Source organism: Heliangelus exortis, chromosome 1, assembly GCF_036169615.1.
Source record: "Heliangelus exortis chromosome 1, bHelExo1.hap1, whole genome shotgun sequence".
NCBI classification, from domain to species: Eukaryota; Metazoa; Chordata; class Aves; order Apodiformes; family Trochilidae; genus Heliangelus; species Heliangelus exortis.
Window position 1 is genome coordinate 187,953,376 of NC_092422.1, and position 14,953 is coordinate 187,968,328.

At 36.3% G+C, this 14,953-nt stretch overlaps 1 protein-coding gene across 1 annotated transcript in view; it reads right to left on the minus strand.

Annotated features, from left to right (window-relative positions):
• PCLO (piccolo presynaptic cytomatrix protein) overlaps positions 1–14,953 on the minus strand; it is a 286,482-nt gene that overhangs the window by 109,193 nt on the left and 162,336 nt on the right. Inside the window, exons 8-9 of the mRNA XM_071734051.1 lie at positions 10,603–10,751; positions 5,732–5,813 (exon numbers count right to left, since the gene is read on the minus strand). Of these exons, the coding sequence (XP_071590152.1) occupies positions 5,732–5,813; positions 10,603–10,751 (231 nt within the window). The remainder of the gene's footprint in view (positions 1–5,731; positions 5,814–10,602; positions 10,752–14,953) is intronic.

The window sequence follows — 14,953 nt, forward strand, 5'->3', positions numbered from 1 at the left end:
CATCAATTACACAAAATAAGTGAAGGAATTGCAGTTCTGCTGATGTTAAATTTCAAATTAAGTTTTGATTCCTTGCTTGGAAAAGATCCTAAGTTAGCAACAGCAGAGACAGAAACTTGTGTTTTATTTTCAGAAGAGGTATCACAGAGCAGTTGTCCAGACTGTCCCTAGGATGTATTGTGAGGCCATTTGACATTTCATTCCTTACCAACATCCAAACTGTGGATAAGGGCTTGCTTTGTTTTGGAAAAAAAGGAAGCAACACAGAAATTTAACTTTTCCACATTTGAAAGGGGGAAGATGACAAACTTATTAGTTTGCTTCATTTTTTTTTTTTTTAATAGGCATAAATCTTGTAAGACTTCGTATGTTATTTGTGACCTACTCATTTGATGTCACACACAAAATTAATACTTCTGTTATTAATATACATATAGCATAATAACTATTGTAAAAGAAAAACAGCATATGAATAAAGTGCATAGTAATTTATTAGTCACCTTGCTGTTTGTTGAAATTAACCCTTCAAAAAGCAGTTTTTTTTGTGTGTCGGGGTTAATTGCCCTTTGTAACTGCCTCATTTAGTGTTATTATTAACCTATGCACATTTTTCACAGCCACTATGCATAGCAGGGAGCAGAAAGTTTTCATTTTCTTCCAAGAGTCATTAAGACAATTTATGCCTCACCTGCAAAGTGACACTTAAATTGCTATTACTATGTTATTAACTTTTTCTTATGTCCTTGAAAAGTTATCTCACCAATGATATGCTTCCTTGAATGTCTCTTCTTCTAATTCTCCAGGAAAAAGTGCCAGTCTGTATAATTTATTTCCAAAACACAGAGATTTGTGGCTTGGCTTCTGTTAATCTCCTTTTTAGGTGCCTGCTTTCCTTTTGACTTTCCATGGAAACCTGGGGCCCGACTTACCTATAACATTCAGTGTTCTAGTGATCTGTTTCTGCAGCCTTTTCTGCATGAGAGCTATGAAAGCAAGTTTGACCTTTATGACCAGTTGACACATTGCCCTCTGAATTATCTCCACTCATCTTAAGATCTCATTAGACATCCTTCAACAGATGTTCATACACTGAAAAATGCATAAACAACTGAGCTGCCAAAAAGAGTTAATGGAAAGTATTTTAAAATCACATAGTGCTTTTCATGTTAAGTTAGTTTAGAGAGAAGAAAAATAGACATGTAATATCTGTATGTCTGTATCTCTACAATATGTTTCTAAGAAATATAAAAAAATCTTAGTGGTCTTTTTTCTTTTTATTTAGAAAGGCTGAATGGTAATATGTTCTTTCTAACATTGCTATTAAGACAGAAATGGACATCTCTTCATTCCTTTATTTTCATTCCTGTTATCACTTACTGATATATGTCTTCACTGGAAAATCCCTGACAGTGCAGGGCTGCACCAGCTCTGTCCCTTTCTGTTTACGTGTTTTTAACTTCTGCACCATGTCTCTGACAAGGGGAGATTGTTTGAGGGAATAATGGCCATTAATTAAGGATTCAATCCTTCCCCAGTGATAAGTGAGTGTTAGAGGAGAGTATTGTTTTTTTGTGCAAAGTATTATCCCAGTTCTTTACAACATTAAACCAAAGAAACAAGATATGCAATTTTTTAAGAAAAGAGTATGATAACAAGAGGTGGGTTACACTTCTCACCCTCTCTGACTACTCTATCACATTCAACACAAACTGTGACTATATTTAATATGTTTTTTTAAGTGTTTAGTAATCACATATTCACTGAACTTCAGTATTTTGCTTGTAAGAACTGAATCTGTTGAACTCACAGGTGTAAGTACCCTAAATATATACAGCTCTTTATGTAGAGATTGTAGTGAGGACTTGATATAAGAAAGCTTCAAATTCTTATTTTGTCTCTTGGTATAAGCAGTCTATGAGCTGGCATGCTGCAGAAGTGTCGTGCTGTGTGCAGGAGTTAATAATCCTTAGGGAGAGTATGAGGCATCTCTGACGTCCGTGCAATGTTACAGCTACCACATCATCCACTCAGCAGTTTCATTGACATTACTGATAAAGTGAAGATTAGAGACCCAGTCTTCTCCCACAGTCTAATTCTCTTCTTTATTCTAAAGTTCATAGATTTCCCCGAATTGCTTCTCTCCCGTTTATTTTTTCTGGAGAACTAAAGAGGATGCTCCACAAGACAGACAATCTGCCTCCTCAAAGCTACATCTTGCTCCTTGGAAACATGGAATATCCCACCTTTGGACAGTGAAAAGTTACTTGTGACTCAGGCTATGTGAGGCAAAGCAGCAAAAACTACCTGTGACTTAGATGTACCTCTTTTCTAATCAGGAATAACACTATGTAGGATTTTATCTTTGCAATATTCCCAATGGCATTGCCAGTGCTTTCATTACCTTCAATAGACTTGTCCTCTCTTCGCTTTTTCAAATATAACCATGATGTCTTAAAGAACAGATGAAAAAATGCTGGCAGTGCTGGCAGTGTTTTTGCTGCTGTGCTAAAGGTTCCAATGGGAACACAGAATTCTCAGTTAAAAGAGTGAGCTTCTGCAGAATTAAATTCTACTATATTATCATTTCCTGCTAACTGCTATCATTACTTTGGCACCTCAGTAAAACAATGATGCCAAATATCTTTAGTTTGTGTGTGGGGAGGTTGTTTGTTTGTTTTGGGGTTTTTTGTTTGTTTTTTGTTTCTATTATTATTATTTACAAATTATTAGTAAATCTTTGCTAAGAAAAACCTTGGCAATTCCTTCCTCCTATCAGGGTTGCATGCCTAGGAAAGAAAAGCTGTGAGTGCTAGATGATGGCATATGATAAAAAAACAAGAACCCTCAAGAGGTTGGCCAGCTTGCATGTGTACATTCATTTTTCATTCAGAGTTAATATTCTCTTACCATCACAATTTTGGCCCAGTTCCTCATTCCTTACACAGTTCATTCTCATACTAAAATTTTCAGTAAATATTTTGTCTTCAAAATCATGCTAGATTATGTAAGAGGCATCAAAGGCATCTGTACCTCAGAGCCAGTTTACATTTATCAAGAAAGCAAATAAGCAAAGCATATGTGCATATAATACATAGTGATAAATCCTGGATTTTAAATTATTTGGAACTACTCTTATTATTGATATTCATACAGACAATTTCTGGGTCCATAATCAGGCAGTAACCTCCACTATGGTAAGAAAGTCTGTGATGAAATATATGGAATTTAAAATACAATGGTGATACTAGAATGAAATTCAAGTTTGCCCTTATAGTTACAGCTGTGCTATAGTTATAGCTGGGTGCCTGGGCTGATCCAGCACACTGAGTCATTGATGCCCAGGCTGGACCAGGAATTTTTCAGTGTGGTGATGGACTGAACCACTGGCCATCTTCCTAGTAAAGCAGACAACCAATGGTTATGGGAGTTCTTTAAATGGGAATTATGGACAGTATGGAAGATTTCCCCTGATAGGTCCTGCTGTGCAGACACCAGTTAAATGATACACGATTTGTCTCCTTATGATATCTTTGTTAATTGCCTGAGAGGAGAACCTGTCAGTCTCAGGTATCTCGCCAGACAGCTTCTGCTGCTGAACTGACAAAACTGCATGTAGATAATTTAAATAATCAGTAGGGACTGTTCTTGCATGTGCAGAAATGACCCCACAGAACACCCCAATGAACTCAACTCCATTGAGGCAGGCTTGGTGCAATAACTACTTCCTTGGGGAGCCTGTTCCACTGCTCAGCTACCCTCTCGGTGAAAAGCTTTTTTCTTATAGCTAACCTAAACTTCCCCCAGCAGATTTTCCTACCATTCCCTCAGGTCCTATCATCTGTTTTCAGAGGGAAGAGGTCAGTGCCTGCTCCTCCTCAGGTTATCCATATTGGCACCCTATTCCATTTTGATTCTTTTATATACAATTTGCTTCTAAAGCATATTTGTAGGGAAATCTATATAGAAGTCTGTTCAGGCCTCCCAGGGCGCATCTTTACTAAAGCCCAAAAGTATGAGTGTAGTTTGCAGAGACAGGGCTGTGCTTGCTTACTCCACTTAGAATTTAGGTACAATGTAGCACATATACAGCAGGGAGCAATCCCAGTGTGGGCTTCGAAACCTTAGCAGGCTCCTGAGTGAGCTTTTTTGATGAAGTGAGATCCCATGCTGCACAGGGCATTAGCAAATGGGAAGTCAGCATCTACACTTAGGTTTTCCAGCCATTGCTAACAAGGCATTTACCCTGATGCACAGCTAAATACTGTGGCTGCAGCATGTGAGCTAGTGGAGAATTTGTAACTGGCATTTTATGTGGCACGAGGGTGAGTAAATTTATAGAGGAGAGCAGACCTTCAGCAACATTAAATCATGAGCTATACTCAGCTGTGTGGTTGCTATTCTACTTGTTGGTGAGTAAAACAGCAGCTGGGATCACAGCATTACTCATCACCTTGAAGAGCAAGTATCTCCCCGGGGATGCCAAGGAGCTCCTGTGGACTGTAAGAGCCTGGGGCAGTGGAGGCTGCCACAACAGCCAGACCCCACAGCTTCTTCCATTCCATGTGGGAAGAGGAGGCTTTCTGTACCCTGAAATCATCAGTGGGCGTTACACTGACTAGCAAGTAAATTCCTCATAATGAATACAGAACACTCATTTAACACCCTAAGTGTGAGGTGGATACTGGGGGTGGAAATGATCGAGATTTTACTGCCAGAAACCCTGTAAAAACAATATTTAGCAATTCAAGTAAGTTCGTGCCACTTAATGCTCGAGGGGACACCAGAGCTGGCAGTTGCTCATTAGTTCTACGTAGAAAACGTGCCAAGTGTTTGGCACACACTATTGAGAATTATTCCAACAAGTTAAAGTCTGATGGTTCCACAACCAAGCTGCTTAAAGAGTGTATCTCTGAAAGAAGACAAACAGCGTATTACGGAAACCTTTCAGTTCCTCATCACTGTTGTATGTGAGTACAATTCCAAAAGCAAACCCAAGCCTACCCTGTGCTAGATACTGTAACTGGCAGCCTATTCGCAGAATCATAGAAAGGTTTGGTTCCAAGATATTCCAGTTATAACCCCCTTGCATGGGCAGTGACATCTCGCACTAGACCAGGTTGCTTAAAACCATCATTTTAAAATTTGATACATGAAAACATTCCTCTGCACTTCTGCTCACAGTCTGGGAGATGAATGACTATAACCTTTACCATTTTCATATCCTTTGTAAGAAGACTCAGACTTATATGAACATTGTGTTAGTGTTAGGGAAAAGTCTGCAGCCCTGTGATAAATGTTTCTATATGAAAATATCACTGGAAAATGGGATTTGATATTTCCTCTTTGTAGAATACTTCCAGTACAGAAGGAACAAAATTCTTTTTCCTGTACATGTTGAACAGCTACAGAAGCCTATTTTATGGAAACTTCCTGTACAGAGATTGTACAGAGTAATCTAAAAAGCAACAACAAAACATATTGCTCATATGTGACACACAACATATTTTTCCACTATTTTTAATGTCTGAATAGCTTATGTATCTTGAACAGATGTGACCTTTTTTCCATACTGCTGCTTTCTGTTATAATGAACTAGAAAGATTGAAAATGACCACTGAACTTCCTGCTGCATACGACACAGGGACTATTTTTAATATTGCAAATCTTTTGCATGAGTCACGCTAATCAAATTAATTATTAGGTTAAAGCAAGGTTGTTGGGTTTTTTTTACCTGAAACTGTGTGATCCTTTGGGTCTCTCAGTAGTTTGAGCCTTGCATAAGGGAAAATGTACTGCAGGGGCTTCCCATTGATCTGAGGAACACAAACATGCATGTCACAAAAACATAAAAAGACATCAATTTCATCAATAACTATATTACCTGTCAGACTGCAAAAGCCTTCTGTGGGAGAATGGGTACCTGCTTCCATAAAGCCAGAATAATTTTGAATATGGTTTGGTTTTGATTTTTATTTTCTATTGTCTAGAATAGAACTGCCTTCTGCAGCTTCTTTAACATTAATTCCTTGTAACGGTGATGCTCAAGAGAATGAAATTAAATATAATTTCTGTAATTATTACAAAAGCCTGTTCATACAGACCTAATCAAAATGGTAGTTGAACATGTAAGCAGCCACAAGTAACTGTTTTAGTTTCAGAAAAAGCACATATTCAAACATGAAATTAAAAAAAATTTGCAAAGCTTACCCTAAAACTTTTAGGACTACATTCCACCTGAAAATATGCAACATTTACTTGGGTTGACATTGGAAGATGTCAAACTGAAAGCAACACAACTCTACAATACACATGAAAAAGCCAGGTTTCCACCTTTGATGATCCCACCTGCCCCCCAGTGACACAGGCACAGGGAGGGCCATGCAGCAGGGACTAACCCAGGGATGACTGCTGTGAGCCCACACCAAAACATCTCTGCAGTAAGAGTGTTTGTTGAACCACCTATGCACCTCACAGCTATGACACCCCCTCTTTGCCTTTGGTCTTTTAGAAGTGAAGTGAAATCCATCACCTCTCTGCCCCTGCCACATTGGTGCTGAGCCTGAGTGTTGCACACAGAGAGAGAAGAGGGCATGGCTGCCTGTGACAGCTCCTGGCTGAGTGTCAACAGGATGGGACCCAGGGGAGGCAGATTCAAGGAACCAATGGGACTATATTAATCAGCATGGATATGGAGCAATCTGAGTATATCAGCAGCCTGCTGCCAAGAGTTTGTTACTTTTATTTATATTTAAATAGCATTTGAAGGGATCAAACTCCTCCTGAACTGAGCACTTCAAACAGAATTTCTGCCCTGGAGAATTTACAGCATTAATATATAGCACATATAAAGGATGGGAGGGGAAATGGAGAAGTCAGAGGACTCATTTAGCTCAATCCCATGGTGAGCAGAAGGGTTTATACATCTTTTGTCATAGTTCCGTTTCTTACCCAGTGCATGACGTTGCATCTACAGGGCTGAAATCCTCCCGTAACACACTGAGTGTATTATTGACTGTAATCAATCTCAGTCAAAAGGAGATCGTGAATTTAGTAGTGGACAAGTACCCCAGAATATATCAGACCATGAGCTCAGGCAGACTTCAGGATTTATCATGGAATTTTGCCAGAACACAAGTTCTAATACTATGAGAAGTATATGAAGTGACAAGAGCCTTACAAGCTTATAAATAGATAGGGACATTGTTGTTTTCAATGACATTATCAGAAATTCAGTAACTCTAACAGTAAAAATAATGTCTTTGTCACACGTAGCTAACATAAAATTCTAAAACAACTGAAAGAATGTACTTTTTTTTTTTAAATTAAATAAAAACAATACCATATAGTGCAATACAAATTTGAACAGATCCTTAGCTGGTATCCATTTTGGTGGAGTAATTCAACTTAACTGAAAAACATTGCAGCTCATAAACTTTAACTCATGTTTTTTTTAATTGCTCTATCCTACTTTTCTTTAGCAAGATAGCCTTTTAAAAAATATATAATAATGTTCAATGTCATATTGTACATGATTTGTTGACAAATCTATCAGAAAATACAGGCCATCTCCTATTTTGGCCTATTACTTCCTCATTATCTAACTTCCAGAATTTATTATAAATCTTGGTGATTCATATACTTCTAAATAAAAGGATTAAAGTCTATTAGCATTCAGGGTAGATCATTATTTTTATTTTTGGTGGGCATCAGTACTTAAATTGATAATGTCATTAGGCATTTACCTAAAGAACAGAATTTGTCTGAAAGTGGCAGAATAAATAGCAAAAAATAGTGGTTGCTGTAAATAGATAATGGAAATAACAGTTATGTTGGTTTTGATGGTTTAATTTTAATCACTAATATCTATAGATACCTGTCTGAAAATTACTAGTTTATTTCAAACTCTATAAATCACAAATTATTTTGTGTTTCCAAGTGTTTACGTCTAATTTTCACTAAAGGTGAAATCCTTTCACCTGAATATATTCCAGATAACTATTCCCCCAGCTACCCCAGTGAAGACACAGAGGGACCCCACTAAGATGCACAACCACAACAGCATAAATCTGAGTTGTGGCACAGAATGGGCACTCTCTGCTGCAAGGCTGCAGGAATGGAGGACATGTAAGTCCCCAAGACCAGACTAAAGTCACAGGGTAAAGGGTGACTTGATTCTCTTTATTTGCTCCCTACCCCCCAGAGGTTCCTGCCATTAGTCCTTGTTATGGAGATCCTTCCCTTGCCTTTCTGAGAGCATGTGGTACACTCAAGTAATGGCTTTTTCAGCTCATGTCATCCTCTTGAGATCAGACACATACTGACTCCCTAGTGTATCTTCCCTCCTATTGTGCTTTTAAGCCCCCGTGGAACTCAGGTCACATTTTTCTGCACATTGCTTTGATGGCCTTTGGGACTGCATCCCAGTGAGTTAATTGAGAATGGGACTATAAAGTGTTTTCTCCAGAGATTTAAGCTTTAAGCTCTGGTCATGTATTTCATGGTATTAGCCAGTTCAAGGTGTCATTCCTTCCCCCCCACCCAAAAAAAAAAAAAAAAAAAAAAAAGGAATTACAAAAAGAAGGAATGAATGGAAAATAAATGTGCTGAGGTTTTCTAACAGTTAGAGAAAACCAGTTTAAATATAGACTTCATTTTTCTTACAACTTTTGTTGTATGGATACTGTATGGATACTGTATGGATACTTCATATAAGGGTACTCTATAAGTAAAGAGGACAATTAAGAGGAACAAATTTCTTTAGTGATGCATTTAAGTTTAAGAAAGAAAAATCATCAAGTGTATTTTAGTATTCTAGACAAAATCCATAGGTCCATAGGAACAGCTACAACGTAGTAACTCGTCTTTTGGTCAGGTCATCAAAGCCACAGTAATTTCTGTTTTGAAATGGTGCTGCACCTCCTCCTTCACCATCTTAGACACAGCCTGAAAAGGCAAATCTCAGCAACCATGCCTGCCTGTAATCCTTTAGGAAATACAGTCTTCCAGGGAAACTTTATGTGAGTTAAATCTCCAGGAAAAGCAACATGGATGCTTGAGGTGATGGGTCAGACATTATCTCCTAATTTCCAAATGAAGTAATGCACAAGTCCTGTGAAAGCTGGCACCATGAATTTCCATAGCTAAGGTAGTCTTACACCTTTGAATCATTACATCTCCTCTTTGCAGAGCACAAATGTCATGCTGTCTAGAAAACCTAAATGTGAAAAGTTCTTTCTACTGATAGAATGCTGTTGATGAAGATATTTTGCAAAAGAAGGATCTGAGAAAAAAACTAACAATGTTCCTCTTCATTAAAAAATTGCAAAGTGAGTTGCCTTTGCTTCTGCAATTCAGAGAGTACAAACTTGGGCTCATCCTGACATGCAGTGAGAATAATATTGCTGAGTGACTAAAAATGAGAACTTGCCTGCTAAATTCAATCTTAAATTGCAGTGAGGGGCTGGCTAACAATTCACTCATTAGATTAGATATTTTAACAATTGCACTAAACTTGGAAATGTCCTGTTTCTCATGGGTGACTTAAATATTTCAAGGGAATTGTACTGACCTATGAACCAAGAAATATACTTTGTGAGGGTCTTCAGAAGCAGGGGCTCAGGACAACCTAGCCTGCTTAAAACTCAATATATGCCAAAGTAGAGACAGAGGGAAAAAGAAAAAAAAAATACACCTTGTATTGTAAGATATTTGAATGCTTACTTCATAAAATCTACATCCTTATTTCATGAAACCTACATAGTGTTGACAAAAATGTCAGTGAAAAAGCTCACCATGGAAAAAGTTTCAAAGGCTGCATGACAGTAGTATATTCCTGTTTGTATGTCACATGAGTAATTAACATGAGTAATATAAACTCTTAAGTATCACAAAGGGGTCATATAATACCTTCTCTTACATCCATTGTATCTCATGGAAAACACAGTACAATCTCAATCAGTAAAAATTTTAACTGAAGCAATCTGATGAAAACCTGAAAGATTTGAAATATATAAACTTCATTAATAGAAGGAGGATATTTGGTGGTATACTAAGGTGAACTAGATTTCAAAGCTGGCAAGCTTGAAAAGTGGAATGCATTTTTCTTTCTCATTATAATAAATGAAACATTTTAATTACTAGATTGATAAAATCTTGCTTATTTATACAGTAGTTGATCCTAGACTATATAGGATTACGCTGACCAACAAAAAAGTGTCAACAGCATAAAGGAACCCTTTCCCTTAAACCACTAAAAGAAGGTGCTTGAATTTGGATGGGATAAAGCTAATAAGGTAAAATGGGACTGTTTTTATTTTATTTTATTTTATTTTTTAATAGGAATACCTAATGTCTGGGTAGTTCTGGTTAGCAGATTAATTGCTTTTAGACATGTTTCAAAAATCAAAAGGCAACCTGCTAAATTAACACTGAATTGCAGAAAAATGTTGTTCTAATGTCATCATCGACTACTGATGACAAATACACAGGTTCAACAGCACTTCAGCTGAATGGATCTGTAATTTGATTAATCCTCTACTCCCTGCACTACCAGACAGTATGATTAAATTGTCAAACATTTATAACACTAAAGGCACAGCTTACTTGATAGCTTATTTGATCTTGGTGTTGACTTGGTGGCCGAGAGTGGGACAACTTCTCTGGCAGCCTTCTGTCGAGGCCATGTCCATTCTCCAAACGAGATTCCCTGGGCTTGTCAAACCAATCTGTTTCTTCCCGACGGAGATGATAGGCTTTGAAAACCAAGGACAGGTCAAATGTTCTGATCCAGTGCTGGGCAAAGGGCATTAATGGGCATTGTGCACAGCAAACATGCATAGTGGTTACTAGGTGGCCATGCAGCTAAAGCGGAGTTACAGGTGAGACTTGAGACATTGAACTCAGGCATAGTTCAGCTGTAAGTGATATGGAAAAGTGAGAAGATTCCGTTTATGCTAAAAATTATGGATATTAAATACCGGAAGAAACCCACTGCCTAGTGCTATAGCCATTTCCTTCCTTCTGGAAGCTCAGAAATAAGCTATAGATTTCACATTTTTCTAAATGTTTTGATGAAAAAAAGTCAAATTCATTGCTTTGCAGTAGTCTGAGAAAACAAACAAACAAAAAAACCCCAACCCAAAACCAAAATAAAGAAATCAAAAACAAAACCCAAAGAGCCAACCCTCAAAATCCGGCCTCCACTGATTTTGAAACTTCTGAACTGAGTATGTTCAAAATATACTGGAAATAATGTAGAATTACTTATGAGCAAATTGAGACTCCTTATGAAATCACTATCATCCTGAATAAAAAAACCAAAGATTTGAAGCAATCTCTATTCTTTGTACTTCTAAGCAGGAATACTTCAAATGTTCTTTTTTTTAATTCCATCCCTGAGTTTTGCCACATGCATGCAAAGTTAGCCAGAATGTTTTTTCTACAATAATTCTTTAAGTCTAATGTTCTTAAATCTGCAGGTTTCTAAAACTGCACAAAATCCATTGCATTAGATGCCCTTTGGGGGCCAAATAACACCATTTCATTGAAATCAGTTTTGCAAATAAACAAATTTATGCTGACACAGGTTTCACTCCACTGGGATCAGAATCAGCTCCTATGTATTTAATATTTCCACTATGCAACCTACAGATTTACATCTCTCTTGCCCATTAGTGTAAACCACAACAGTGCTAATTAGACTGCAATAACAGTATGAATTTTATGCTTTGTTAATCAAGATAAATTTGGAATTCAAAAGACAATATTTATTTTTAAAAAACCACCTGAAATTGCAAATCTTAAACAGGTCAGGTGTTGCCATAGCAACATGAATGAATGCAATTGGTCCATGACACAGAAGAGAATTTTATATGAAAAATGCTAGTAATGTGCATAATCTTGTCTATTTAGTCTATTTGGTCATTATAACCATGATCTACTTGGGTTAGCAAGTAATTGGGAAAAAAATCTAGTAGGAGGAAAAACAATATTTTGGCTTTTAACTATTATTTTATTAAGTTCCTCCAAAAAGAATAACAATAGATATGCATGATTTAAAAAAAAAAAAATATTTTGTATGTGGTAAAAAGTACACCCTATATTATATTAGGTCTTTCAACCATTCTTAATCTTTGTTAAGATACTATATGCAGTCTGCTTCTTACTAACTGAGCACAAATTTGATCTAGTATGAAATGTTTTGAAAATATCATTTGGATCAGCATAGATGAATTAAATAGAAGCATTATTACAGGTTGACGATTGTCTGACTAGTGATCAATTATTGATTAATTGCTCTCAATAAACCATTATGATCTAATATACAAATCCTTCACACTTCATATATTTATGTCAATTGACTGGTGCCTGCCCATGCCAGGCTGGTTCATAACTCACCCTGAAAGAACTTCTTCTGGAAGCTTACATGAAGAACCTAATGCATTTTTCTGCCCCCAGTTTCTAATGATCACTATTGCAATCTGTGTCATAAGCTGAGCAGAAGAGACTCTTTTTTTTTCTCTTCCTCTCTCAGGTGTAATAACTTCTGCTGTATTTCTTCTTCAGAAAAGCTAGCACATCGTGTAGCACACCATACTGCAGTTCAGAGCAACCTACTTTTTAATCAGACTGTGATGAATGCTTGTACTTTATATAAAATTAAAAAAAGGTATGTATGTATGTATGTATGTGTATTTAGACACACACACGCCACACTCGTAGGTACATACACACACAATTAATTGGTTTTGCCTTGATTAGCTGGGATTTGCTTCAGCTGGAAATGTGAGAACAGCCAAGATGAATCACTGACAGCCATGGACCATACATCCTTTTTTCTAAGACTACCAATACGCAGCCAGATGGTTCCACCTGTTAAAAACTCCTGCTGGAGTCAGAAAGGTTCCATGCTGCTAATCACAAACTCTTTAACAAGGCAATATTGATAGAGAACTAATAGTGATCACTCTAAATCCCACAAATGAAAAATTACAAGGGGTCAAGCTTGTGTTAGGTCTTGATGTCTTCACACCTCAATGTTAAACTTCTTAACTCTACAGTAGAACTAAAAAATTAGCATATAAAAGGAAAAAAAAACCGAAAACAATCCTTCAGGTGAGAAAAGGTACATATCGTATCTATTTACATTTTGACTATTTACAGTTATAACCTGCTTCAGCATCCTTGAACATATCTTCAACATACTAGTTTGTGGAAACTGTGGCAGCTTTGGGGTTAATAAAGAGCTATTTGCTGGATCAGAGCTTGCATGGTACTAATGCTATTTATTTTCAGTGAAAACCTCTGGATGTCATTCTCTTTTGACACTAATGACACTGATATATGTAATTCTGCTGTAGGTATTCTGTGCTGAAGCATGGTTTTAAGATTTGTTACAGTATGTTGGTGTACTGAGTAAAAACCAGAAGGTTTAACTTCAAAGTCCTATTCATATAATCTCCTAGTGTTTATGATGGAATGTGACTCATAAAAATAAACAGAAAGTCAAGCATATCTCTCAATTTGAAATGAAGAAAAACAATGTAAATTTAATATTTTGACCTACATTAATTTTTAAAAGTCTCCAAAGGTGAAAATAAAAGCTTTAGCACAAGAATTTTCCTAAGATAGTGCTTAAGACTGATTGTGTTACTGCTGCATGGTGTTGATAAGGATTCATTAAAGGAAATCAAAGAAAATTGTTTTAAAGGGCTGGATGCAACATTCCAGAATAGTTGTCCGCTGTCAGGTTACTAAAGATTTCAGTCTGGGGAAAAGAAGGCCATAACTTTGTGAGGAACAGTAATGGCTTCTTTGGAGCATTTTTTATCTTATATGCAAATTGTATGAATTATTTTCAATTCAAGCTAGTTGCTCTTAAACAGCATATTTAAAAATAATGTCAAAAAGCATTTTGATTTTCCAAGACTTTATATCTATCTATCTATCTATCTATCTATCTATCTATCTATCTATCTAAAAAGCTATTCGTGAAGAAACAAAAGCTTGATATAAATTAGAAATAAATTGCTGGGAAGGGAAACCCTGGTTTTCAGGGACATGTCAGTCTAATAAGGAACCTGTGAACAGTTAGAATATGTGACATTTAAAATTAAAATATGTTAAACCTAAGATGTAACATGCATGCCTTGGACAAGCATATATATATATATGTTTATTTATTTAACAACGATACAAGTTGCTACTGAGGGAGTTCTTTTCAACTGCCTTCATATTTAATTACAGGACTTGATGTGCTAAGAATTTAAGAGCAAAGGTAAGATTTAAACTTGTGATAAAAGAAAGGCTGATAATTCTGAACCTCCTTTGAAACACAGGCTTCATGTGGAGTTTGTAAACATCTAAAAATATCAAAAGACTCAATGATTTTAAATGTCTTTTCCAATCTAAATGAATTCCATGATTCTAAACTCACAAAACAAAACACTTCAATGCATTGTAATATTCAGCAACAGAAACAGATTACATTTTCTAACTCTTATGAAATACTCATCTTATGCAGAGAAGTAATAGTGCAGTAATGAACCCTGAGGTTAATACAAACCTGAAAAATTAACCATACTATTTCATAATAATCATGCAAATGTGTCTTTTGAGACAATCATTGCCATTTACAGACAATATAGAGCATGCAAAGTCTCTTTTATTGTGCAGTAAATACACGTATGAAAAAGTTAAGGGAGTGCATACAATTTCAAACATATTAATTTCATTTTCTTTCAAACTGACTATGATTTTTAAAACAAATTAGAATATATTAAGTCTGAACTGACTCCAACAAAACTGATACATAATTTGCAGTTATTTAGTACTTCACATCAGCTTTAACATTCTGATGATTATTCAGAAGAAACATTTTTAATTGGACGATTAATAATACATGAGAAAGGTTCCTTTCATGAACCTAAGTGAGATAAAGTCTTGTGCTTATTTG